The sequence below is a fragment of the Canis lupus genome, chromosome 16 (genome assembly GCF_011100685.1).
Source record: "Canis lupus familiaris isolate Mischka breed German Shepherd chromosome 16, alternate assembly UU_Cfam_GSD_1.0, whole genome shotgun sequence".
In the NCBI taxonomy this organism is placed as follows: domain Eukaryota; kingdom Metazoa; phylum Chordata; class Mammalia; order Carnivora; family Canidae; genus Canis; species Canis lupus.
In genome coordinates, this window is record NC_049237.1 from 20,202,400 (window position 1) to 20,230,114 (window position 27,715).

At 49.3% G+C, this 27,715-nt stretch overlaps 1 protein-coding gene and 1 pseudogene across 2 annotated transcripts; both read left to right on the forward strand.

Annotated features, from left to right (window-relative positions):
• The first annotated feature begins 285 nt into the window (after positions 1-285).
• LOC119869641 lies at positions 286-381 on the forward strand (annotated as a pseudogene).
• Positions 382-7,187: 6,806 nt separating this feature from the next.
• On the forward strand, positions 7,188-23,034 carry NOM1 (nucleolar protein with MIF4G domain 1). Of its 2 annotated transcripts, none has more exons than XM_038559832.1 (11): positions 7,188-8,193; positions 9,613-9,740; positions 11,419-11,614; positions 14,188-14,511; positions 16,223-16,333; positions 17,355-17,522; positions 18,506-18,627; positions 19,209-19,341; positions 19,848-19,979; positions 21,568-21,677; positions 22,019-23,034. In XM_038559832.1, exons 1-11 carry the CDS (start codon positions 7,198-7,200, stop codon positions 22,191-22,193), a joined length of 2,595 nt encoding a protein of 864 aa, XP_038415760.1. In that variant the 5' UTR covers positions 7,188-7,197; the 3' UTR covers positions 22,194-23,034. The 2 variants fall into 2 exon arrangements, with proteins under 2 accessions (XP_038415760.1, XP_038415761.1); XM_038559833.1 differs by having other exon boundaries at positions 9,616-9,740.
• Positions 23,035-27,715: the final 4,681 nt, after the last annotated feature.

Below are 27,715 nucleotides of genomic sequence, written 5' to 3' on the forward strand. Positions count from 1 at the left end.
ACTGGCAAGCTGGGGTGTAGTATCGCTGGTTCTGGGGATGGCAGGGTGAGAACAAACCTCAATGCCACCTGCCTGCCGAGCTGGGCTCTGGGGACGCCAGCCTCTGCTTCTCCAGCGAGCCTCACAGTGAGCTATCACCTTCACAGCATTCTGTGCCAGGAAAACAGAAAACCAAAAAAGATCTTTGGGTTTAGAAAGAGGAGAAGAGTTCTCTACACAGGTTACTTCTAAATAATTGTTCCAGTATTGTTACCAGGCTTTGCTTTTCTTTAAACGGCTGCATGAAGCTTTATGCAGTGGCAGTATCATAGCCAATGAGGTTTATCCGAGGCGCGATTATTGCTAATTAAACCCCTGCATGAAGTTGGATTCTTCCAGAAGCAAACCTTGAGTCAAGGATCGTAAGGCTCACGGAAGTACATGCTCCCTGCCCGCAGCTCCTCACCCTGCCCCTGGCCAGACCAGAGAAGACCTTGCTCCGACCTCGTAGGCACATGTTATGTGGAGGACACAAGGGAGCACTGACAAAAATGTCTTCTGCAACCTTATGTTTCAAACTTTTCAATATTTTCTAAAACTTTACATTGAACTTACCAAAATAAACTGAAAAACTGTTTCTATTCAGAGAAAAGCAAAATATGCATGCCTGTTATGTCGCCAGGGTTTCTGGATGGAGGAGACCATGGTCACATTTAGTCTGTGATCTGAGCAGCATTAAAGGGCCAGGGACTTTAGCCAGTGATGATCCCAAGTAGAATTTTATCCTAAGTGAAAACTTTTATTGCAAAACTCAAATTATATTATTAGCTTGCTCTCGTGTAAGCAAGATGCAGTATAAGCAAGATCAAACAGCAGTGTAGAAAACTGAGAGTTTTATAGGGACGTGTAAATGCGGACATCCTCTGTTTACTACTACTGGCCCAGAGCTGGGTGTACACAGCGCATCGGGAGGGAGGGTCCCAGGTGGGCACACTGGCAGGAAACACACACACCCATGATTGCCCCATGCGGGCACAAGTCTGCCTGACCGTGAAGTCTTGCACAGAAGCACAAAGACAGTAATGAAAAGCAGTGAGAAATCCTACACACCTGGTGAAATAGGGTAATTCCCCGGGGAGAGACTATAACTCCCCTAATTCGAGGGTATTAGTAATGGAAGTGCTGCAAAGCGGGGTAGCATCCCTCTAGATGGGAAGGAGCCACTGAGGACTTGGGGGGGGGTGCACAGAAAGAACAGAAAGAGTTCCTGAAAACTAATGGCGCATCTGAAATACAGCCAGAAGTCCACAGAGCCTTATGTTACTCAAACTCAAAAGAGCTGACCTCGGGGCCCGTACCAGGGGACAAAGGTTTTGTAAGGACTTTGGTAATCAGGAATGAGATGGATAACTGTAATGAAAGCCATGGCATTAATAATATAGGGATCAATGACACGGAGAAATATATGTACAGATCATCACCTCAACTTGAAGACTGCAAAGGCCCAGACGTATCACCGCTTTCAAATTTATTTATAGATCAGTGTCTTAATGTGATAAACAGTTGGCTTGTAAACTAAAAATACAGAAAATCACAACATATAACTGTGACTTTTGTTCCTTTTCTTTACTGCACGAGAGATGTCAGCACAGGTCTATGAGTCAGGAACAAGTCCTGAGTCATCTGGTGGGTGGTGGCCGAAGGTGCCTACCCTGCAGCTAAGCTCTACTAAACACAGAACCCAAGGCCCGTGGACATGCTCAGCCAAGAGCCAAGGGACCCTGGAAACCTCTCCCCTGGAAATGTCCTTGGCCACATCTAATCTGGCCCGGTCACTGCAGTCGAGTGCCACCTGAGTGCCATCAGGAGGGGAGCCGGACCCTGCAGCTCCTGACTAACCTCCCCCCCCACCCTCCGCGGAGCTAATTACCGCAGCAAGGAAAAGACTGAAGACATGGGCTCTCAAAGGTCCTTCCGCCCCAGTGTGGTTGCACTTGGCCATTCCAAGGAGTCCACTCAGTCACACACTTGCCCAATAAATATTTGAGCCCATACTGCCCACCGGGAATAGAAGTAGGTCTTGGGTAGACACATGGCAGTAGAAAGGGGAAGACGACCAAATCTGAGCTCTCCAGTTTGGGAGACAGAGGCAGGTGGTCAAGGGAAGCAGGAAGCCGGGCCTGGGGGAAGCAGGGGGTGATCAAGCAGATGGGACACTTGCAGCCAGAGGGCACTCAAGGAGGTACAAGACCTACTGTTTGGCCAAACCCAGTGGGGAAGGGAGGCCCCTGGCGGGGGGGGGGGGGGGGGCAGGGGCGGGGACCCAAAGGGGCTGAAAGGCCAGGCTTTGAACTTGGTTCTTATGGGAGCCATCAATGATCCTCAGCAAGAGGATGGCAAGGGGAGGTTGAGGTTGAGAGTGAGCACTCCGGCGGTCCATGGACCTGAGAGAGGCAGAGGCGGGAGATGCTGGGGCCCACACCAGGCAGGGGCTACAGGGTGCAGAGGAGAGGACTCCGGGGCTTGCTGAATGATCTCCAGCAGGGGACAGGCTTGGATCCTGGGGAAGACGTCTGGGCTGCGGTTCCTCAGGCCCGGGGTTGAAGGAGGCAGAAGGAGGGAGGTGTGTGCAACTTTACAGCCAGGGGTCACTCAGCGCCTCCCTGGATGCTGACCCTTCACCTACCGGATGGCAAACGTGGAACACCCAGGGGTCCGTGAAGGAGAGGCTGTGGGGACAGATGCTCACACACCCAACGGCAGCACAGACGGGCAAGGTTGCAAACGTGGCATCTTCGTATTTAAGATATATGTATTTATATATTTTTTATTTATTTATTTATGTGACAGAGAGAGAGAGCACAAGCAAGAGGAGCAGCAGAGAGATAGCAACAGACTCTCACAGAGCAGGGAGCCTGACGTGGGGCTCAATCCCAGGACCCCAGGATCATGACCTGAGGCGAAGGCAGATGCTTCACCAACTGAGCCACCCAGGTGTCCCTAAAAATATATACTTCTACACTTTCTCTAAGCAATTTCTAGAATGACAATCTTGTGGGGGTTTTTTGTTTTTAAAGATTTTATTTATTTATTAGAGAGAGAGAGAGAGGCAGAGACACAGGCAGAGAGAGACATGAGACTCAATCCCAGGTCTCCAGGATCACACCCTGGGCTGAAGGCAGCACTAAACCGCTAAGCCACTGGGGCTGCCCTAGAATGACAATCTTGTAAAGCATGTGCCTGTTCCTGCAGACACACACGATGTTTACTGTAGCATTTTTTAGTAATACAAAAAAAAAGTGTTTTTAAAAGGAAACAATCAAATATTCCTCATTTGTAGATTGGCTACCAAAGCTATGCCCATCAAGCCCTTACAAATAGTGGGGGATCCAGAGTCAGGACTCTTGGATGTTTATGTGCCAGGAGTCATCCTGGAGGCCGCTGAACGTAGATTCTGACTCTGTGGGTCTGAGGAGAACCCATGACACTACATTCCCAACCTGCCTCTGGTAATGCTGCTGCCAGGCCCCAGGCCACCGACATGGCGGAGGGGGGGGAACCCTAAGCTGTATCTATCATTTATTGCAAAACAATAGATCCTTTTGGTAAAACAAATAAAATAATAATCCTAATGAAAGTTAGTATATACATTAACTATCCAGAAGGATATGCATTTCTTGCAAGAAGAGCATATGGCAGACTTGCCCCTTTTACATTACATATGAAACTATAATGGTGACATTTCTTATGGTGAGCATGAATTACTTTCCATCAGGAAAAAATTTTTATCAAGAAATTGCTGCATTGAAACAAAAGAAAGTTTGTGAGCCTTGTTGTTATAGACAGAATATTTGTGTGCCCCCCAAATTCATGTGTTCGAGTCCTCACTCCCAGTATGATGGTGTCTGGAGCTGGGACCCAGGGAGGTGAGTAGGGCAGGAGGGTGGAGCCCCACGGTGGGATCAGCGCTTTCACAGAAGGGACCCCCAGCTCCCTCGCACTTCCTCCAAGTGAGGACGGGCGAGAAGATGCCGTCTGCAGACCAGGTGCTGAACCTGCAGCACCCTCACCTCGGCCCTCCAGCCTCTACGTCTGTGAGAGATCAAGGTCTGCTGGTTCAGCCTCCAACTGTGCCGTTGTTACAGTCAGACTAAGACACTGAGCTCAAGGCTACGCTTTAGATTGTATATCATATTACTCTTAATAGATCATTCATGCTATTATATTTTAAAAGCTGTCAGGCAAAGCCCCAACCTGCAGTTTTTTCCAGGCTGGGGACACATGTGTGATGCAGCGGCCTTGTGTCTGCCCATCAATTCCGACGCACCTTTGCCAGTCCCGCAGGCAGTGGGGTGAGCTTCCCAGAATGCTGATCTGTTTAGGTACACCCCAGCTGTTTAGGTCACCCCCGATGCTCTTACCCACTTCTCCACCTAACACAACAAACTGGTTTCCTTCACTCCCAGGATTAGACGGCAACACGGGGTGGCCAAACCTGCCACACCTGGCCCCCACCCGCCCCCCAGCTGGTATTCTGCATGCGCACACCCCTGAGCACACAGACCAGCCCTTACTCTACTGCAGGCTGTGGACCATTGGTGGCATCAGCCCCTGGGTTGTTAATGGACTGTCTTATGCTTGTCTCCCTTGTCCTGGCAACAGGACATGAAGTCTCTTATTTCTCCAGCCCCAGCTGCTCTCACTAGGGAAACAGAACTTCCTCCTCACCACCTGCCTGAATGTCTGGCCAGGGCGGCTCTAGCAGTTTGCAAGCTGGAGATGCATCCAGATTAGGTGTAGCCTGAATACATGTCAAAGGCCTCCATCACTTTAGGATTTCAGGGCTGAAATATACCCCCAAGATTTATCCACATCAACCCCTCACCGAAGTCGCGGCTTCAGAGCATAGCAAACTCTGCCCTACGGAAGCCAGAACCTGTGAAAGTGGTCTGGGTGCTGCCAGCCCAGGGAGCAGAACGATCCACAAATGCCAGAGGACCTGGGGGGTTGCAGATGTTTGCAGAGCTGTTGCTATGTGCCAAACCCCTTCTAAGAACTTTGCAGTAGTGAATACGTTGAGTTCATATGGTTCCTATCAAAAGGGGCTAGAAACAAGGGGCTCTGCCCCTTCTCCCTGGTGAGTATCAGAGAAAATACTCAAGGAGAAGGAAGCATGGAGCCCAGGCCGTAACAGCAGAAGCGTGGGCCCTGCAGAGGCTGGAGGTGAGGACACGCAGAGACCTGCTTTCTCATCCCTGCTCGGGCTTCGCTCTGGCACACAGCTGAGGCCAGGAAAGCGGCGGTAGGCCAGCACTCAGGCACCTGCTCCTCAGCCCCAGAACCCCAGGGCCGGGGGCTGCCCTGGTGGGAGACCCTCCCTCCCCTGACACTTCTCTCCAGGAACTTAGCATGATCCAAACAGGCAGACAACACCTGGATCTCTCCACACTGGAGTTGGCTTATCGGACATGGCTCCTACCTTCAGCCTTTGAAATAGTCATCCCCAGAGCGTTCGTGGCCCAAGCAAACAAGCACTTCCAGGTGCACCTGAAGAACAGTGCAGCCCCAAATACAGATGATCAAGGAGACAACTAACCAGCACCAGGGGACAGGATGAGGGTGTGACACACCGAGAACCCAGAGACGGCCTGGCTGAGGCACTGAGGGACTGCAAGAGAGGAGCGGTGTGAGCTCTGCTACGGAACGGAACAAGGAAGTTAGCTTTTAAAACCTCACTGATTGTTACATCAGCCCTCCGGGATAGGCACGCTCATCCTCCCATTTTGCAGATAGAGAAACTGAGACTCAGCAAGGGTAACCAAGGTCACACAGCCCGGAGGCGGCAAGGTCAGGATTTGAACCTAAGCCCCAGGGCCCTGGCTGTTGAACTCTGAGTTCTGCACTTTTGTCTGGTCATCACTGTCGTCCTTCCCGAGGTGTGACTTTCTGTTCCCAGGACGCTACAAGCACCGTCTCCTTCCACCTTCCTCCTTCAATCTGTGATACTAGTTTCTATATGAATCACCAATAACAAAGGACCACACACCGGGCAGCCTAACACATCAGAAATGGATAGTCTGGGTCCTGGAGCTGGAATTGGATGGTGAGGCTGGGTAGGGTCGTCCTCCTGGGGCTCTGGGAGAGAACGTGGTGTCCCAAGCCTCTGCCGGCAGCTGGTGGTGGCCAGCAATTCTCGGAGTTCCTGGGGCTTGTAGAAACCTCTTGGCCTCTCACCTCATGCTGCCTCTTCCCATGAGCCCCAACCTCCGGGGAAATCCACGAAGTCCTTCTCCCACCCTTTAATTTAAAAATTAAGGTATAATTAGCATGATGTTACTTTCCTTTCAGATGTCACCTGCTCTTCACCTGATCACAGCTGCAAAGGCCCTACTTCCAAACAAGGTCGCCTTCCCAGTCTCTGGTAGATAATTGCCGTGACCCCGGACACCACGACTCCTATGGAAGGACTGGGACACCACCCCATGACCCGCCAGGCAGCCCTAGTAAGTACGGAGGTGAGCCACTAACTGTACATGGAGAGATCTGAGGCCTGAGGTTGAGTGAAATTAGCAGTTTTCAGAATACTAAGCTTGGATGAAGTCTCCCCTGGAAATACAGAAAGCATTCATATTTTCCCTCTGGATGCATGATGCGCCTGAAGAGTCACGCTGTCCAGACAACTTCGCTTCCTTCTGTGCAGGCCCCCACAAGGCCTCTTTACCGTCACTCCTTAAACGTGCACGAATTTGTGACAAACATTATATGGTCTCATTCATTTGGGGAATATAAAAAATAGTGAAAGGGAATAAAGGGGAAAGGAGAAAAAATGAGTGGGAAATATCAGAAAGGGAGACACAGCATGAGAGACTCCTAACTCTGGGAAACGAACTAGGGGTGGTGGAAGGGGAGGTGGGCGGGGGGTGGGGTGACTGGGTGGTGGGCCCTGAGGGGGGCGCTTGACGGGATGAGCACTGGGTGTTATGCTCTATGTTGGCAAATTGAACACCAATAAAAAATAAATTTATATAAAAAAAAAGAAAAAAAGAATTTGTGTCACCCGGAGTTTACGTGTCCGGAGAGCAGGTGCTGTTTGCTCCTGGGCGGTTCCCCGCGCTGCCGCCCTCCCGCCAGCAGGGGGCGCCGTCCCATCCCGCGCCGCGCCCGCTCCGCCCGGAAGTCCCGCCCCTCCCGGAAGTCGGAGTCGGAGCATCCAGGAACATGGCGGCGTCCACGAGCGCGGGAGTGACGCGCCGGCGCGGGCGCTGGGGGCGCGGACCCTGTAGGCAGCGCGGACGCGGGGTACGCCGCGGGCCGGGGGTCGGCACCGAGGGAGCTCTGAAGCGGCTAAAGCTAGCGGTGGAGGAGTTTGTGCAGGCGGCCTCCGAGGGGGAGACCCCCGGCGGCCGCGCGGGGCCCCGGACGGAGGGCCGCGTGCGCCCGGGCGAGAGGAAAAGCCGCAGGGAGCTGAGGAAGGAGAAGCGGCACCTGAAGAAGGCGCGGCGGCTGCAGAGGTCTGCGGGCCCAGTGGGCGGCGGCGGCGGAGGAGCCGGGGCCGCGGGGGACCTGCGGGTGGAGGAGGCGGCGGAGGAAGGCGCCTGGCCGCCCCCTGCTCGGGCCCCGCCTCCGTCGAAGGGGCTGCGACCGCCCCGGGCCCGGGACCCCCGGGCGCGCCCCGAGGCCAGGGCCCCCCCCGCGGGGACCAGGCCCCCCGCAGCCGCAGCCGCAGCCACTGCCGCCGCTCGGAAACGGGCTCTTCTGGCGGCCAACGAGGAGGAGGACCGGGAGATCCGAAAGCTGGAGCGGTGCCTCGGCTTGAACAAGCGCAAAAGGAAGGGCGACGGCAGCTCCGTGCCGCTGAGCTTTGCCCGCGATGGGCTCGACTACATCCTCGGAGCCCTGGAGTCTGGAAAAAATAATGGCTTGTATGAAAGCAGCAGCAGCGGCGAGGAGGAGGAGGATACCGAGGAGGATGCGGGACCGACTCTCCCCGAAAGTGACTTAGAGAGTGACACGGAGGACGAGGGGCCGCAGGAGGATGTGGAAGAGGACGAGAGCAAGCTGGGAACACACAGTGAGGAAGAGGATGTGAAAGAGGAGAAGCAAAAGAAAGCAGAAGAGGGGGGAGCCACGCGGCAAAGGGACAAAAAGAGAGTCCGCTTTGTAGAAGAAAAGAGCGAACCATCCTCCTCCGAGGACTCTGACACAGCAGAGCAGGTATTGTGTGAACAACCTAAATTCCCCGGGGCTTTTCTCGAAATAAGGAGTGGTGGCAAGGGTGGGACAGATGTATTGTTAATTGTCGAGTCGAGTGTGGGTAAATCGGGTTATTTGGTCCATTATGTGTGTTAATTTCAATAAGGAGTTCAGGGAGAAGACATCTCTGAAGATCTTTTTATCCCCATTCCCAGGGCCATTCCCAGCAGTTGTTCTGAGGTGGCATCTTCTTTCTTTACTGTCCAAACTCGACTTTGAATCCCCTCCCCCTCAGCCCTGTTGGGCGGTAAGGGGTGTGTGCAGCACCCCTCACTGGCTCTGCCCTCACCTAGTCCTTTTCCTGTCCGGCTGCTCCTGCAGTGATTCTTGGAAACAACAGCTAGTCTACAACACTGCCTTGAGTAAACTCATACATTGAAGATCAAGTTCAAAATCCACAACAGAGCAGTCAAGGCCCTCACGGGCTGGCCCCTGGCCTTGAAAATAGTTTCCCATCAGCGTGCACTCCTTCCCGCGTCTCACCGCTACAACATTCTGCCCCTAAATACATGTATTCCTTCTACCTGCAGCATCTTTCCTCATTTTCTCACTCTCTTTATCTGTTCAAGTCACTCATCTCTGGGAGTCTTTCCCCATCATAAGTAAATTAACTTTCATTTTTGTCCTGGTGCCTTAGCACTGGCGCTCTGTGAGCAGTCTTTAACTGCCATCAGTTCCTCTCCTAGAACTTTATTTTTTGGCTATTCCTAACTTTTCTTCCACAGCTCCTTGAGGTATAATTAACATACAGTCTGAACTAATGGGTGTTTCCAGAGTACCAGTTTCTATATACGTGTGATTTCTCCAACCCACCTAAGTTTAAACGTCCTGACAGCATGATCAGGACTTAAAATGTTTGTCTCCTGAGGCCCTCACTTAAGTGCCCAGGGAGTGTTGGTCAGTGGTAATGATGTGTGACCTTCCCAGTTGATGATTTAGGAAACAGCAATGGATTGATTGGGATTTTGTCCTATATGTGTACATATGAATTTCGTTTTGAACAAGTTTGAGGTTGTCTTAGGACACTCTCCCTCCAGATCTGGTGGTGCTTATGTACTGCCAGGCCCACCATAAGTTAAGCCTGGGTAAGTGTAGGATGTAGAGCTGTGCTGGGCAGGTGGAAGAGGGCACGGCCAGCTCTGAAGAGTTACAGAGGGAAAAACACGATGATAAGATGACAGTAACGTCCATGGTGACACCCAGCAGGGTTACTCAGGACTCCCCCAGGCACTCAGTAAATTTCTGATGGTGATTAAGCAGCAGTGCTCAGTAGTCACAGCTTCTGCCAGTCCTTGGGACTTTAATACATAAATGTGAGCATAGCAAGGAGAAAACTGGAACTTGTTCAATGCAAAATTCTTGTGATTCTGTCCTTCCAAGCAGAGTTTTTGTGAAAATGAAGGAAAGTACATCCCACCTCACGTGAGGCAAGCTGAAGAGACAGCGAGTGGTCAGAAAAAAGAGGGACTGGAAAGACTAAAGAAACACGTCAAAGGTCTCATTAACAGGTAAAACCTCACAACATTGTCATTCCATGCAGCGCCAAGAGCCTATTTTCCAAAAATACAGAAACTTTCCCAGGAATTAAACCGTAAGTGACGGGCGTGGCAAGGATTGTAGGACTCAATTGGCTCCTTTCTGTTCCTGTCTTGTTGCAGCTTGAAGAGCAGGATGCCCACATTTACCATTTGGTACTTTGAACCTTCAGGGTTTGAAAGCCATACAGGTTGCCCACATGGTTGTTCTGAGAAGTCCCAGGAACAGGCCTGGCAGGGCCGACTCTTGCAGGGACACTGTGTCAGGAGTGCGGTCTTCTGCCCCCTTGCTCGTTACACGTGTGTGCATTCTCTGAAGCGTTTTCACACAAAAAGTGGCGGGTACCTGCCCACAATGAACACAGGACCCCCCTGGCATCACATGGCTCTCCTGCTAGCCTTTGTGGTCCCACCCAGCCCTCCCCCACCCTCTTCCCCACTCACACCCATTGCTTAATTTTTAATTAAAACAAAATGCTGTTTCTGGGGCAGCCCAGTCAGTTAAACATCCAACTCTTGATTTTAGCTCAGGTCATGATCATGAAATCTAGCCCCATGTCAGGCTTCTGCTCAGCAGGGAGTCTACTTGAGATACTTTCGTCCTAGCCCTCTGCCCTGCCCCTACACTCACTCCTGCATGCACTTGCAGTCTTTCAAATAAATCTTTAAAAAAAAATTTTTTTTAAGATTTTATTTTATTTTATTTTTGAGAGAGAGAGAGATTGCTCATGCTCACAAGCAGGAGGAGGGACAGAGGGAGACGGAGAAGCAGGCTCCCCACTGAGCAGGGAACCTGATGTGGGGCTCGATCCCAAGAGCCTGAGATCATGACCTGAGCTGAAGGCAGATACTTCAACAACTGAGCCACCCAAGCTCCCCTAAAGAAAATTTAAAACCGGGAACCCTGGGTGGCTCAGCGGTTTAGCGCCTGCCTTTGGCCCAGGGCACAATCCTGAAGACCTGGGATCAAGTCGGGACATTATAGGCTCCCTGCATGAAGGCTGCTTCTCCCTCTGCCTTTGTCTCTGCCTCTCTCTCTCTGTGTTTCTCATGAATAAATAAATACAATCTTTTTAAAAAGAAAATTTAAAACCAAAACAAAATACTGTTTCCATGATACAGCCTGGAATTTTACCAAACATGCTTTTTTAATGCTCAGTGTCAGCACAGGTGCAGTGCATAATCTTCATGTGTGTATCCCTCTTTCCCCTCCACTCTGAATAGAGCAACCTTTCCCAGGGTGGGAACTAAAGATTTTTATGCTGGCCACTCACCAAAGAGTGGAAAAGTTGGATTTTTTCCCTACAGCACATACTGATGTGCTAAAAGTAAGGGTGCTTCCTTGCCTCTGACTCAGATGCTGGATCAGATACCAGGGAAGTATGGTCATTACAGTCTCCCTGGTCTTGAAGAGAGTCCGTGTGTGCTTCCTTGGGGCCATATTTCAAGTGGAAAGATGGCAGTGTGGTTATTAAAGGATTCCAGAGGATTATGTGCTATTACATGCAGTATCTGCTGGGGCGAGATAAAAACTATTCACGGGTTAGAGGTGTACATGAGATAGGATGTATTGGTAATGTTGATGACTTTCATTCTTTTAAATCAAACTAAAAACTAATTCCTGATTTGAGGCCTTTACTACTGTCTGCAGGTTGAGTGAACCGAGCATAGCCTCCATAAGTGGGCAGCTGGAGGAGCTGTACATGGCCCACAGCAGGAAGGACATGAACGACACTCTGACGGACATCCTCATGAGTGCCTGTGCTCCAGACACCGCCATGCCCAGCAGGCTGATGATGGAGCATGTGCTCCTGCTCAGTGTTCTTCACCACACAGTTGGGGTGGAGGTAGGGCTCCCTTCCCCTGGGCTGTTACCAGTGTGCAAACAGTGCCTTGCAGCGGGCTCCGTTCGGGAGATACCACTTTGTTACTGTCACATGAACACTTGATTTTGTGCTTGATCCAATCTAACGTGCCTTCTCATTTATTAATGACTTTTTTGGGGGGACTGACATTTTGGACTGCCTTCATCTTTGAATTCCAGCTGTACGGGTAACTTGTTTCAGATATTCTGAGCACTGTGGTCCATATGGTCTTACTACTTAAGCATTCATACTGGATGGAGATCAGTTTTTCATCAGTAAGAGGGCCTGAAGAATGGGAGGCAAAACTGGATTGAATTAAGTGAGGGGACGTGTGACAGGCCCGAGGCTTGGAGCCCCCCGGGCCACCTCCAGGTGGGCTCCAGACCTTCCTGTGCCCTCTTCTGTGAAGTGGGGTATTTTGTCAGGATTAAATTGGGCAGTGTACGCAAAACACCTGCCTGATGCCTGCTACCAAATAGGTGCTACTGAGCAAGTTGTTGTCCCCACTTCTCTTGTGTCCTCTGTCCTGGGTCGGTGGCCCTCTGGGTCAGCATCAGGGAGGCTCTGTGGTGTCAGCTCCCCATCTGTCACCTCATACAGTGCATCACAACCTCCAGGCAGTATTCCATTCCCTCGGTGTGGCCTCTTCGGGGTTGTTGCAGGAATAGTCTGATCCCAGAAGTTAATACTGCGGCATGGGAACAGACGGTGGATTAGTGAGTAGGGCTTCATTTTCCCAGGGGATGTTCCTAGGCAGAACTCATTGACCTTTTGAGTCTTTCTGTGGGACAGTATTTATTGTGGTGGTTGGTTTCTTCCGTTCTGATCATCCTCCTCCCAACAATGGGCCTCAGCAACAAACACCGCTAACTGCCTGAGCCCTGGGGGAGGTTTGCATATCAGTGTCTCCCTTACTCCTGGCCCTCTCAGTCCCCAGCAGGGCCAGGAGTACAGGTAGGCATGCAGCCCCCTTCACACCCACAGCAGAGCCCAGAAGAATGTGCGCTGGCCCCAGGGTGGCAGCTACAAAGTGCTCTGGAGCTGTTTCAGCACCATGGTCAGCATGCATTACCCCCTCATTTTGTCATTTGTTCCCAGAACTCACTGGAGTCTTGCAGAGCAGGCCTGTGCATGGGTCATTTTAAAGGCCATGGACTTGCCAACCACGTCCTTTTTGCTATTAGAGGTTCTGCAGGAGGGGGACGTGCCAGCATCCACCACATCAGGGATGCCAGCTGGCAATCTCCACACCAGTATCTTCCCCTGTAGAGTTGGTTTATGAGGTCTCCGTGCAATGAGGACATTCCGTGGCATGGTCCATAGGAAGTGCTCAGTAAAGGTTGCTTAGTCGTACTAAGCTCTGCTTGATGTGGGAGGATGTTTTCTGGTTGAAAGGCTCTCATCACCTGAGCCTGTCTGGTTTCACATGATCATTTCTTTAAAAAACAAAAAAAGATTTTATTTATTTATTCATGAGAGACAGAGGGAGAGAGAGAGAGACGCAGAGACACAGGCAGATGGAGAAGCAGGCTCCATGCAGGAAGCCTGATGTGGGACTTGATCTTGGGACTCCAGGATCACGCCCTGGGCTGAAGGTGGTGCCAAACTGCTGAGCCACCCAGGGATCCCCCAGGTGATCATTTCTTGCCCAGTGTGCTGACATCACACCATGCCAGCCCCTGTGCCTACTTCTGCCCCCCCTGCCCACCAGCCTCAGCTTGAGATTGAAAATGAGTGTTGTTAAGAGTAGTTTGATAGATAAAATCCTTAAAAAAAGAAGCAGCAGGGATCCCTGGGTGGCGCAGCGGTTTGGCACCTGCCTTTGGCCCAGGGCGCGATCCTGGGGACCCGGGATCGAATCCCACGTCGGGCTCCCGGTGCATGGAGCCTGCTTCTCCCCCTGCCTGTGTCTCTGCGCCTCTCTCTCTGTGACTATCATAAATAAATAAAAATTTAAAAAAAAAAAAAAAAAAAAAAAAGCAGCAGCAGCAGCCTGGGTGGCTAGAGGTTGAGCATCTGCCTTTGTCTCAGGTCATGATTCCAGGTTCCTGGGATCAAGTCCCACATTGGGCTCCCTGTAGGGAGCCTACTTCTCCCTCTGCCTGTGTCTCTGCCTCTCTCTCTGTCTCTCTCATGAATAAGTCTTTTTTTTAAATTAAAAAAAAAAAAAAGTAATTTGACCTGTAGCCGTTCTTAATGTTTTTAATAACTTCATTTTTCTAAGGAACTGGAAGGGCTGCTGGCCAAAAATACTGCCTTGTTGGATTTAAAGACCAGAGGATGTGCTTAGAGATTTGGGTGTCACGGCAGATGGCTGTGTGGTGTCATTTACTGTAGCGTTCTCCAGTGTGTACACAGCTGCTTATAAAGTTTATGCCATATTGGAGTTTATACCATACTGTGTGTATGTTTTACAGACTAACTTAAAAAGCACTGATCTTTTTTCTACATACAGTTAAGTTTATTGAAAGAGGAAGAAAGATCCCTGCAAATAGCTTGCTAACATTTGATTCTTACGTGTTTGCAGTGATACTTTCTCTGCTCTGTTTGTCCAGGTCGGTGCTCACTTCTTGGAGGCCGTGGTGAGGAGGTTTGACACCATCTATAAGAATGGAGGAGGAGGGAAAGAGTGTGAGAACCTGCTTACCATCATTGCCCATTTGTATAACTTCCACGTGGTACAAGCTCGCCTTGTCTTTGACATTTTGAAAAAACTTATTGGAACTTTCACAGAAAAAGATATTGAGCTGACCCTGTTGATGCTGAAAAACGTGGGCTTCTCATTGAGGAAAGATGATGCGTTGTCACTTAAGGAACTGATCATGGAGGCCCAGGCCAAAGCCAGCGAGGCGGGTGGCAAGTTCCAGGACCAGACCAGGGTACAACTGTGTCTCCTGACCTTCCTAAGTCCCCAGATGCCCACACACTGACCAGAGCTTAAAAATAAGTATTTGGGGTAAAATCGCATTTACCCCACTGTCTTCTGCCTCATCAGGTTCTGTGGCTTTATTGTCAGTATGCAAATGAACTTTGTTTTTCTGCTAAGAACTCAGGTGTTCTGCGAATTTCAGAATCAGTTTCTTTAAAATTTATCTTCAAAACACGTTTACTGAGGAAGGCAATGTGGCATGGGCCTCAGGCATCAGCGCTCTTGCATTTCCAGCTCTTCTGCTTAACAGTGACGCACCCTGAGTCTTCCCAGCCTTGGTGTCCGTGTCTAGGAAATGGGGGCTCATTGTGGCTCCTGCCTCATCTGCTGGTTGGGAGGCACAAATAGGCTCCAGGAAGCCCATAAGGGAGGAAAGGATGTCACTCTGGGAACAAGAGAAGAGTTTGTGTCTGGAACCTGCAGGGAGCAGGGCAGTAAGAGTGGGCAGAGGCTAGCCTCAGGAGTGCTTTGTAAACCCTTTCAGGGACTTGGGGTTTTATCCTGGAGGCACCTGAAGGTTCTGAGCAGGCAATTAATGTACGATGTTTTCATGTCACTTTGACTACACTGAGAGAAGGAGGAGGTAGGCAGGCCGGGAGCCTTAGCATTGTAGCAGTAGATATGGATTTAGGAGTTAGAAGTGACCAGATGGTATAGACTGGAGGAGAAGGCTGGTTTAAGGACAGGAAGGGCCAGGGTCACCCCTGGTAGACCGCAGGACAGTAGGACAAGACTCAGACTCAGGAGGAAAGACAGGCCCATTTTGGAAGTCCTGAAATGGAATGCTGGGGTCAGCCATGAGAGGTGCGGTCCTGGGAGCTGTGCAGGTTGGGAAGTGAACAGAGCCCCACAGTTTCAGAGCACCAGCATTCATCTGCCTTGTTGGGAGGAGGAGCATGAGGAAGCTCCTGGAGTCAGGTCCCTGAGTGTCCCAAGGAAGCCCGTGTCCCTGGGCTGAATGCTCAGAGGCAAGTTTAAAACACAAAAGTCTACAGAGACAGGAAGTAACCTCTGTGCCCTAGGGCTGGGGAGGATGGGGATGCCTGAAATGGGTTTGGAGTTTGGTGGGGGTGAGAATATTCTGGAATTGATGAAGGTAGCTGCACACCCCTGAATGTGTTCATTGTATGCTTTTAAATGGGTGAGTTTTATGGTGTGTTAATTAGATCTCAATAAAATGTAGTACATGAGGAAATCTCAGAGAAGGATATGCAAAAATTCTTTTTTGTTGTTCTTATGACCTTAATTACAATGTTATTTCTAATTTAAAAGTCAAAAAGTAAGAATGGGGAGGAAGTTGAAATATAGTAGGGAGAGAGGGTAACTAAAACTGTGAGAGTGTGGGGTGGGGGGCCACTGGGGCAGGTCAGAGGAGGTGGGGCAGGGCGGGGGAGAGGAGGGCAGATCTGGCCAGAATTTCAGGGCGGGGGGGGGGGGGGGGGGGGGGTGTCAGTGTCAGATGGAGGCCAGGTGGCACAATTGTATTAAAATAGGCTAGTGTCCTGAGCAGGAGGTTCATATTCATGGCCACTGTCAACTTGGAAGACCATCTGCGGTTGGTCAGTGGCAGTGGTGACTGTGCGTGTCCTTCCCAAGTCGGACAGTCGGATGTTTAGACTATATGAAATGATGGTTTCTTCTGTTCTCGTTTTTCCTTAAAGGTTCGGTTCATGTTAGAGACCATGTTGGCGCTGAAGAACAATGACATGCGTAAAATTCCAGGCTATGACCCTGAACCAATGGAGAAACTCAGGAAGTTACAGAGAGCTTTGGTGAGGCATTTTCACTTCTTATTTCGAGTTCCCATGTCTGCATGCGCTCGTTGTGACAGTACGGAAAGCATTTGGTGCTGTAAGATGCCGTATCTGCTTAATAAGATGTCCTGGAGGGACGCTGGGGTGACTGTGTCGCTCTAACGGCTGACTCGATTTTAGCTCAGGTCATGATCTTGGGGTGGTGAGATCAAACCCTCTGTCAGGCTCCATCCTCAGCAGGGAGTCAGAGTCTGCTTGAGATTCTCTCCCTCTGCCCTTCCCCTTTCTGTGAGCTCGCACACTCTTGCTCTCTCTCAAATGAGTAAATAAATCTTAAAAGAGTTCCAAGATACTGGGAGGAACCCTCACATTTCTGTGGTGAGAGCCTCAGAGTGGCCCATGGGCAGGGCAGCCCCTGTGAGTTAAGCGTCCCCAGCACTCAACCTGTGCTGCTGGACTCAGCTGCACAGTAGGTCTCTGATCACTTTGAAAGGAGGCTCAAAAAAAAAAAAAAAATGAAAGGAGGCTCAGGCCAGGATCCACCCAGACCAGTGAAGTCAGTGTGGCAGTGGGGGTGGGGATCATCTGTTGGAGCACCTCATGTGCCCCTGACATGGGACCACAGCTCCCCACTGACACCCTCAGTCAGGGGGGGTCCTCAGCCCTGTCTCTGGACAGATCTAGAATCGTTGGTTCAGCAAACCCCAGGCGCTGCTGGGCCACATTCTCACCTGGAGCTCCACTCAGCTCTCCTTGGGGCCTGAGTCTGAGCTTTTTCCCTGCTGTGACAGCTTTCCAGACACAGGAGTGTTTGGGGTGATAAGCCCACAAATCTCAGCCAGAAGCACTGAGTTTACCTCTAACTTTGACATTATTCCACACTAGCTAGCTAGTTGTCAGTGACTAACAGTTGTCAGTGACTCAGCACAATATTCACAAACCAAAAACTCCATGATCCAAAAACAGAAAAAGCCTAAGGGTGATGATCATGCAGACTGAGCCAACTAAACTGTTTACTAGCTCCTTTTCCTTCTCTCAGGTACGCAGTGCTGGCTCGGGTACTGAAACTCAGCTCCGCATCTCCTGGGACAGTGTCCTGAACGCCCAGCAGACCGGGCGCTGGTGGATCGTGGGGTCCGCGTGGAGTGGGGCCCCTATGATTGACAACAGCCAGCAGAAGACACTGGAGAAGCACCCCTCGGAGACGGTACAAAAAGCCCTGCACTCCTACCAGGAGCATGTCCATATCCCCCATGGTGTCTTGGGCATTCCCTGGAGTAGCCGCCTTATTCATTGGGTGGTTATCAAGACGTGTAGATGTGGGTTTATTCAAAGACCGTAGAGCAGTGGTTACTGTTCTGTGATATAATTTAATTCATTTTGTTATTTCTTTTTAACATATTTTTATAAGTCCCACAATAGCATACATAAAGGACTTAAAACTTGAATGAAATCAGGGGAATGTGTGAAAACCCAAATGTGGGATGCCTGGGTGGCTCAGTGGTTAAAGCATCTGCCTTCGGCTCAGGGCATGATCCTAGAATCCTGAGATTGAGTCCCACTCAGGCTCCCTGCATGGAGCCTGCTTCTTCCTCTGCCTGTGTCTCTGCCACACACCCCCCCTCACTCAAATAAACAAACAAATAAAATCTTTATTTAAAAAACAAAAACCGGAACGCTCCCCTTGCAGGTAACAGGCTTGAGAGGCAGACGGTGTGTCCCAGGAGGTGTGGCTTCTGGTCCATTGGGCTTAGATTGTTGGAATTTTTTGTATTTCTCTATATTTTATTATTAACTAAAGTCCTTATGTTATTCAGATTTCCTTCATTTTCCCCCAATACCCATTTTTTTTGGTCTCAGGAGCCCATGTCACACCTCGTCATCCTGGCTCTTCTAATTCATGTCATTATTGCCGAGACTGAAGATCATGCTGCTCCTAAGACGCTCTCCCAAGTTGGGCAGTTTTCTGAAACTCTTGTGGCTTGTTTTGTCTCTTGCTGCTGTTTTCTCTTTGTGGGTGCTTACCTGAGAACAAAGATTCAGCATTCACTTATGTATATTTACATGTAACCAAAATTAATCTTCAGAAGCATCCATGTTATCTTTTAGAAACTTTGATACTACAGTAAACCAAGGTAACTGTTCCTTGAAACAATCTTGTGGTCTGTGCCTTAATTACTCCTCTTTCAGGTTAGTAAGAAGATATTAGAACTCGCCCGAAAGCAGAGAATGAACACCGATGTCAGGAGAAACATATTCTGTACAATAATGACTAGTGAAGATTTTTTGGACGCATTTGAGAAGCTCCTGAAGTAAGCATTAGTGCAAACACTTGGATTAGATGTTGAAGAAATCAGCACAGTTGAGTTTCATGTTATGAAGGGTTGGGTCAGATGCTGCCCAGGCGGCGGCATTGTCCTGTTTCTCCTCCTGCCCTGGCTCCAGGCGTCCCCTGGTCAGCAGTCTTGCTCCTGTGAACTGGCCACTGGTCATTCCAAATTGGAACATTTTATGATCTATTTTGATTAAAAATATTAGATGACCAACTGATTATTCACAGTGACTGTTGGTTGCCATAAATTGCTTAGAATCCTCATATTGAGGTGGTTTTTCTGATTACTTCTAAATTAAAAACTTCCTGGTATAATTTCTATATTTATTTGTAAAAATTTTTAAAGTATCTGCGTACCTTTATAAAATATTTCTTAACAAATCTGATATTTTCTTTTATTGCTTCAAACACAGAATGAAATGCCTGGGCACAAGGCCAGGCCTGCCCGTAGCACCTGTCTTGTAACTCCAATCCCCCTCTCCTCGGTTCCCTTTTAACCAAACTGCCAGGCAGCATGTGCTCCTCTGAAAGATTCCTTACTCATCACTATCTGTTTTGTAGGCTTGGGCTGAAGGACCAACAGGAGAGGGAGATCGTTCATGTTCTCATGGATTGCTGCCTTCAGGAGAAAACCTACAACCCTTTCTATGCGTTGCTGGCTGGCAAGTTCTGTGACTACCAGAGGAAGTTCCAGGTAACCTCACTAGCAGCCCACCGGTTACCTGGGCCCCACAGTTTTCCTAGATATTCTGTCTGGCTCATCCCACCCGGAACGAGTGCCCTGAGTGAGGGGTCTATCCAGCTGAGAGCTGTGGGGGTGGGGACAGTACCAGGGCTCATGCCTACGGCCAGGCACCCCCTCCCAGGGAGCTAGTGGACATCACTGAGGCAGAGTGGCCGGGCTACCTTTTTTTGTCGCAGATGAGGGTGTCTTGTGCCCCCATCCCTGGGGCAGTGCCTCCTTGATCTTACGTGGAGCAGCTTTTTATGATCTTTCTCAACATTTCTGCCGATCAGAGCCAGAAAATCCAAATAAATTACAGTGGCACTGTCTCAAACCACTGTGTTGTCCTGACTCAACTTTGAAGATACTGCAAGTAGATGAGCAGTAGAAGACCTGGAGGTTAACACCGTTACTCACTTACTGTAACAATTGTCTGCATTGTAACTCTTTTTTTTTTTTCCCAATTGTTCTATTAGATGACTGTCCAGTTCAGCATATGGGATAAATTTCGGGACTTAGAAAATTTGCCAGCCACTAATTTCTCTAATTTGATTCACTTGGTAGCCTACTTGTTGAAGACAAAATCACTTCCACTTTCTATTTTAAAGGTTTGTATTGTGGATGAAATTATTAAAAGCAATGAAAAATGAAAATGATAGTGCAATTTGGTATTGATAGTGGTATTGATTTGGTATTGATAGTGTAGTTTGGTATTTTAAGAAAATGCATTTCCTTAGATTCTAGCTTATCTGGAAAGGGTTTTATAATGTCCTAGCCATCAGATAAAGTTGCCAGGGTAGCTTGCAGTGTAAACATAGCTCATAAACGAAGACACAGTTAAAGTCGTTTGGCTCATCTCCGAGAATCTTGTTTGGACTTTGGGTTCATGTGCAGGTCCTAGTTAACAGTCTTGCATTGGCCACTGGCGAATCAGGAGGAGGATGAGGAGACGGAGCCAGTGAGCTGCAGTGCAGGACTCACGCTTTTTCTCCCTTTGTGATGCCACCCCCCTCCCCTGCCAGCCCCGCCCTGTTTCTGCATCACATCCGAGTCAGGGAAATGCAGGTGCCCTGACGTTGGTCTGGAGTGGACAGGGAGGGAACCTGAGGGCCAGCGTGAGTGTCCAGGGTCTGGACTTCTGTGCCTCTTGCTCCCTGACCCGCAGATAGACTACAGATGGAATTTCCTGGTCATGCTTATATGTCTGTCCACCAGGGCACTGAAGTGGTTGACTGTGTGTCTGGGCTGTGCTACGAGGGGTGGGCCACTGTAAGTCCCACTGAAAGTCAGAGCACTGAGCCTTATGCCACATTATAAAAATGAGAGTGCTGTAAAGCATAGAGAGTACATGCCTTCTCATTGCAGGACTAGATCTTGCCTTCAGTTCACTCAAGTCTTGAGCTCCAAACGAAATAGGCTACGGTGTTTCCCTAGATTCAGTAGAACCTAGAGATGTCCTAGAAATCTGTCCCCGGTCCTCACTCCCCCCTTCCCACCACCAATTCACAGGGGCCTCTCTTGAACTCTTAGTGCAGATGGCACATCATCATGCACACAGTTTTCCTCCACATGGATAGCATTATCCTATCCCCGCCTCCACATTCTCTGTGGGTGGGGGTCAGGCCAGAAGAGGTCGGTTCCTCTCTGGCGCCTGCCTTCCCTCAAACTCAGCTTGAGCTTAAATGCTCAAAAATCTTCCTACAGTTCCCTGTTAAGTCAGCATGAGTTTGCAGTATATCCACGTGAATATCTATAATTCTGTTCTCTGATTTTATTATTTCTGTGCTGTATTTCCCTGTGTAAGTGTACTAAAATGTATATAAATTTCTTAGGGAATACATATATATGTACGAGTGATTTTCTCCTAGATCTGAATTTCTCATGTATGGTCTTAATTAGGGGGCAGTTTTTTCAAGGCATGGAGATATGTATGTTTCAATTCCTGAATTAAATTCCTGATTCATAGGTTCTGCACCCATAAAAGCTTAGCACTGGCAGTGTGCTCTCAATGGTGGTGTGCACATACCTGTGGGCAGTGTATAGGGTGGCCTGTGGTGGCCTTGCCAGCAGCTCTGCATCTCCTACAACTGGAAGTAGCCTTACTTAAAGGGGGCGGGTAATTTTTTTACTCTATTTTTAGAAATTAGTGAAAAAATTGACTAAATTTAACTTTCTCTCTGTCCTGACTCTAATTAGGTAGTTGAATTCAGTGAATTGGATAAACCCAGAGTCCACTTTTTACGAAAAGTATTACATATTCTGTTAATGGAAACAGAAGTTGAAGACCTTGGTTCAATTTTTGCAAGGTATGTTCTCAGCTTGTTCTATGAAAATATGGAAAAGAGATAAAGAGAATTATTTTCACTTATGTTGACTTATAAAGACAAGGTTGTTACACATTATGTACAGCTTAATACATTATTTTCAGTTTTAATTTTAAGCTAATATACATTCGATTTGGGGGACATGAAACTTGCCTAATAGCAAACTAATGACGATCTCTAACATGTAGAATATGTTGATAAGCTCTTGAGAATTCTATTTTTAAAAGCAGTTAGGTTATATCTCCCAATTGGAAATTGCTAGAAACTGCAGTATGGGAAAGACTGGCTTATCCCTGATGCACATTTATGCACCTCCTTTACAGAGTGTCTGACAACCCGAAGCTAGGCTTGTTGAGAGAAGGTCTGAAGCTTTTCATCAGCCACTTCCTGCTGAAGAGTGTGCAAGTGCACACAAGGGCAGAGGAGGCCAGTGTGCTGAGGGAGAGGGCTGACCTCGCAACAAAGTCTTTGCAAGGCAAAGCTTCCCTGAGAATGTAGTCTGGAAAAGGAGAAGAAGGGCGTGGTCATTTGTCTGCAAATGTCCTTTCTAAACCCAAAAGGCTTGTTACTCTGCTGACCATGTGCAAAAGCTTGGTTGAGCTATATATGCTACAGTCTTGTATTTAAGATACAGTGTTTGAGATCATTTTTTAATTCGAGGTTATATTGTGTTTATGTTTTAAACGATTTTCACATATCTGTATATGGAATGGGGTGAGGAGAAGGCAAGGGGGAAGGACAGGCAGACACGGGACACATTCTCTTAAGTAATGAGACTGGGTGGGATGCGATCGTTGTAGTCTTCCATAGACAGACGGTCCACTAGAGGGTGCAGTTATGTAGAAATTGATGCGGTTTTTATCTTTTGTGTGTATTGGTTAAAAGTTCCAAAACCGTGAGTTAAATGTGATACCTGATATTGGGAAGTACTGGGAATGCAAGTATGTTTGAAAAGTCAGCGGTTGACTTAAGCCTTGCAGGTACCGGTACAGCCTGGTATGTCCGGGAGCTTCCCAGCAGCACTTGCCTCTCAAGGACACTGCCCCTGTCTGTGTCCATCGCCTACACTCATCAACTCCAGGTTGTAAAGCACTTTACTAAACAACTTTGAAGTCCCTGGATAGATACAGGACACGTAATGGGTGTGCCTCTGAGCTGGGTTCTAGGAGGAGTAAATGTGAATAACACAATTGCCGCCTGCCAGGAATGAACGTTCATCTAGTGGAAGACACACCCCGCTGAGTACAGTAAACTGGCAGATTCTCTGAAGGAAGTAAGTCCTAGATTGACAAACATCTGTTGCTTCCCCGGCTCTTAGAATTTGCTTCTCTGTCTTAAATGCTGTAAACTTGATTTAAGTGTCACCTTTGGTTGAAAGTCATCAAAACGTGTGCTTAGAACCATGGTTTATATGGCATAAGCACATACCTGGCAGCGTGCTGTCCCACAGAACGACCACCTTGGAGAGCTGCCCTGGCCTGAGTGAGGTCACCCCAGACTCCCCTCTGTCTCAGACTTCCAAGTACGATCTTCACGTGACTCAACGCAGTTCATGTTTAGAAATCACCATGTGATATAAGCGTCTCCATGTGCACTCCTGAACTAATGGTTTAAGTCTAGAGATGCGCAAGGCCCATGAAAGCCTTTGTGTCCCCAGTTGGCTAGCCCACCAGCAGAGAACGGCGTGAACGAGCTGAGAGCCTCCACATTCTCTGTGGGTGGGGGTCAGGCCAGAAGAGGTCGGTTCCTCTCTGGCGCCTGCCTTCCCTCAAACTCAGCACACTGCCAGCCTCCAGGTCCTGCTCTGAAGAAGGCAGCATCCGTCAAACTAAACAGTGCACTTACTGACACAGTAAGTGCAGGCTCCTGCTTCCACAAAGACTCATGGAACTGACCTGAGGCCACTCACTGTGGGGGGCAGCCGCTGAGACCCCAAATGGTCCCTACCACCCCTGACATGCACTAAACCTAGTCGGGGGCATGGCTCAGCTCAAGCTAACTTTGCAGAAGAGGATCTTTTGTTAACAGAATCCCATTTTTATCTTGTCTTTTATAATTTGTCTTTTTTGAGTATAAAAGCCCCTGTTAACAGCAAAATATCAAAATATCATGGGTTATCACATTAGTAAGTATACTTATTAAAGTAAAGAATTCTATCTTGAGGGCAGCCCGCGTAGCTCAGCAGTTTAGCGCTGCCTTTGGCCCAGGGCGTAATCCTGGAGACCGGGGATCGAGTCCCACATCGGGCTCCCAGCATGGAGCCTGCTTCTCCCTCTGCCTATGTCTCTGCCTCTGTGTGTGTGTCTCATGAATAAATAAAGAAAATCTTTAAAAAAAAAGAATTATATCTTGAACAATAGTCACTGTGAATTCAAACTTGCTTGTGAATACATAGGTTTTTAAATGTAGTAATACTCCACATTTGAAAAATATTGGAGTCTTTGCTTGGTATGTATGTGAATTTTTGGACTTTTGTGATGCAGGCTTAGAATAGTGATTGTATTGATAGAATTTCTGAAAAGAAGCTGTCTTTTATTTTTTTCCTTGTTTTTTTAAGATTTTATTTATTCGTGAGAGAAAGAGGCAGAGACACAGGCCGAGGGAGAAGCAGTCTCCATGTAGGGAGCCTGACATGGGACTCGATCCCGGGGTGGTGCTAAACAACTGAGCCACCCAGGCTGCCCTATTTTTTTCCTTTAGATAATCTGCACCCAACCTGGGGCTTGAACTCGGCCACCCTGAGATCAAGAGTTGCATGCTCTACCGACTAAGCTACCCAGGAGCCCCTAGGGGACTTCATGTTTAGAATAGAGATATAAGGGACATAAGACAATAGAGACATAAGAGACATAAGGGTGGCTCAGTGGGTGTTGGGTGAAGCGTCTGCCTTCGGCTCAGGTCATGATCTCGGGATCCTGGGATCAAGTGCACTGTTGGGCTCCCTGCTCAGCGGGGGGTCTGCTTCTCCCTCTCTCCCTGTTCATTCTCTCTCTCGAATGAATAAAAATCTTTTAAAAATAAAGACATAAGGAACAGACTTTTTAATGTATTAAAATGTATAAATAAAATTATTTTTTATATTTTATTTAGACTGCCAGTAAAGGTTTATTTTGAAAGGTTTGTTGGTACTGCTACCTTATCTTTCCATTTTTTTAGGAAACCTGATTAGCATGTGGTTTGGGCTACACCTAAAAAATACAGTCTCCGTCTCCCACCTCCCCACTCTCTGCCCAAAGACCCAGATAAAGCAAAGGAGGCAAAATGTTAACCATTAGTGAGTCTGGGTGAAGTTTATACAATGAAGGATATTCTTACAACTTCCCCATAAGTTTTAAATTATTTCAAAATAAATAATTTTTATAAGGTATTCACAATGCAGAATTCATCCTTCAAAGTTTTAAAATGCTCTAATTTTTTTTTCACACAAATAATGAAGCAAATCGCCTTTGCCTCTTTTGTAACAGTCTAACTAGGCCTTTCTGTGTAAACAGTGATAGGATTTTGGTGTGTCACTAGCGTTTGGCGCTCCTGGGTGAGCAGGAGCTACAGCAGGTGGAGGGGCCGTGGGTCAGAGCCTCCAATGGATGCCTGCGCGGGGCTGAGTGGCAGCTGGCAAGTGGCTCAGAGCCGAGCGCCCCTGGAAGCTGTGCAGCCTTCGGACTCCTGTGTGCTCGAGACACCAGTACCCTCCCATCCTGAGGCACAAGCTTGCACTCAGCTCTGTCCCCATGGTCGGTCAGTAGGGTGGCCCAGGGTTATTTTCTGAACCACCGGAGAGGAAGTTGCATCGTCACATCATCCCTTCACCCTAAAGGACTGGATTTCCTAATTCTTAGGAATCAGGACGTGAACATGGGGTGGGAGGTTGGCGTAGAGTCCCTTCATGTGGGCTTTGGTGCTGTTCCTGACAGTCCAGTTGTACCTTCCATTCCTTGTCAGTGGACCACATCAGGAGGCACATGGTGACGATGCTAGCTGGCTGGCAGCGGAGGCAGTGTTGGCTGGGCTCTGCACCAGCTCCCCCGCAGGCAGAGCATAGGAAGCCACTGCTGCATCCCTGGTCACCCTGTGGCCTGCTTGGATTGGAAGGCCACAGTCCTTGCCACCTGGGATTCTCTGGGTCTCCCCGCAGCCTAGCTGGAAGGTTACAGTCCCTTGCTGCCTAGGATTCTCTGGGTCATGTTGATAAGCAGCTTGGCTAGGCCGCTCTGGGTCACACAGGAGGAGCTGCCCACCACCTGTCCTGGCAGCCCGATCCCCTCATGGATTAATCTTCAGCCCAAATAGTGAGGAGCTTCTGTTTCTTGCACCGAAGGCTGACAGTGTGGCAAGATGCGGGGCCAGGAGCGCTACACAATACCCTCCCCCCTGGCCACTGACGTCCTTTGCCCTTTGCTTGACCTTTTGCATCGTTGGGCTTTTCTGCCCCGGAAGCCAGAGTGTGTGTCAACTTGTCGAGTCCAGTGAGCACATGCAGCACCCTGGTCACCGTGTCCTAACAACAGGCTGGCCACAGGTGCACGGCAGGCGCTGTCTGCTGCGGGAGCTGCGGATGTGTCCTCTTGCATCTCACCCCACCCCCTTGGCTCCCTTCCAACTCCCGGTGTCGTGTGCGCGGATGTGGCATCTCTGACATGGCAAGGAACTTGGGTTTTCTCGGGAGAGTAACACTGGCCCAGGGAGCCGAGCTTTCCTTTTTCTCACCTTGGAGGTTCTGCGTCCTCCACGGACACTGGTGGGAGGCGCTGGCCGCTGCGGGGCCGAGTTCACAGGAAGGGGCCGTTTATCTTGAGCACAGCTGGATAAATGATGAAAAATTGTGTTTGCACGATAAGATGATGAAAGAGAAATGGGGCCCAGCTTCGAGTGCTCCAAGGGAGCAGGGGTGATGTCAGGAGCAGGGAGGGCTGCACGGGCTTGGAAACAATGCGCTGTGTGTGCCCCCCGGGGCCCAGGGAGCCCAGCGGCTTTGACCTTGAATGTGTCCAAACAAGGATGTATGGGCCACTGACCTTCACGGGTTATCGAGGCAGTGCTTTCTCACCCCTCCCCTAAGATAGCCCCCAGCGTGCGCAGGGACCTCACTACAGCCACGGCCGCCACCACAGGGCAGCCCACCTGGCACCGGGGAGCAGCAGAGAGGAGACCACCCGTCCCAGGCAGGGCCAGAGGCAAACCCCGGGCGGGCTGCGGCTTGGGCCAAAGGGAACGTGGGTGAGAGCACTTCAAAATGCTTCTTTTAGGAAGTCACTTACTAGGGACCAGTCATCTCACTTTCCTTTGTCATGGCAGGAATGTTTCCAAAGGAAGAGGGCGAGTTCTTCCCCTTCTGTGTTTGCCAGGGTTGCCTCCTCTCCTTCTGTCTGTCCACAGGCCTGTGTATTCAGCCACGTGCTGTGCTGGAGTGGTTTGAAAACACAGACGTGGGGACATTCACCTCCTAGCGCCTGGGCCTGCGTCTCTGGTCCTGGCCTGTCTTCACTCCGAGACCAGCGCACCGCCCAGTCCTAATGCTGCTGCGGCTGTTCAGACGTGAATTTTCTAGAGCCGTGTCTCCCCAGCGTCAAGGATACCACCAGGTCCAAGCACCACATGTCCTTTCACCTCTCATTTAGCACAGAACACCTCCCTCTCTGTTTCTTGAGAAAGTTCATGATGCCGGGAGTTTGAGGAGTCCTGTCCAAGGGTTAACGTGGAATTCTGGATGTGCCTGGGGAGCCTCGGGGTAAATGCTTTGGGAGCAGTGGCAATGACCAATGCAGCGCCTCCGCCAAGGCAAGTAATCCCATCAGCTTGAAACACCCCCCCCCCACCAGTCCCAACTTCCGTCTAAGGTCAAGGCCACCAGACCTCTCCACAGTACAGATACATTGTTACCTTTGTCATTATTAAGGGAAATTAATCACCAAATTCAAGGACACTTTACAAGGGGAAAGGATGGCAAAACATGGATTTCCTGTTCCCCACCAGTACTTGGTGGCTTTGGCGGCCATCGGTCACCTGAGCAGCCTTGGGGGTGC

Excerpts from the sequence above, each read along its gene's own strand:
- NOM1 (XM_038559832.1), top strand. The coding sequence starts at position 7,198 with ATGGCGGCGTCCACGAGCGCGGGAGTGACGCGCCGGCGCGGGCGCTGG. Across the intron at positions 11,615-14,187 it reads ACCACACAGTTGGGGTGGAG|GTCGGTGCTCACTTCTTGGA; the intron begins GTAGGGCTCCCT and ends CTGTTTGTCCAG. Across the intron at positions 14,512-16,222 it reads AGTTCCAGGACCAGACCAGG|GTTCGGTTCATGTTAGAGAC; the intron begins GTACAACTGTGT and ends TTTTCCTTAAAG.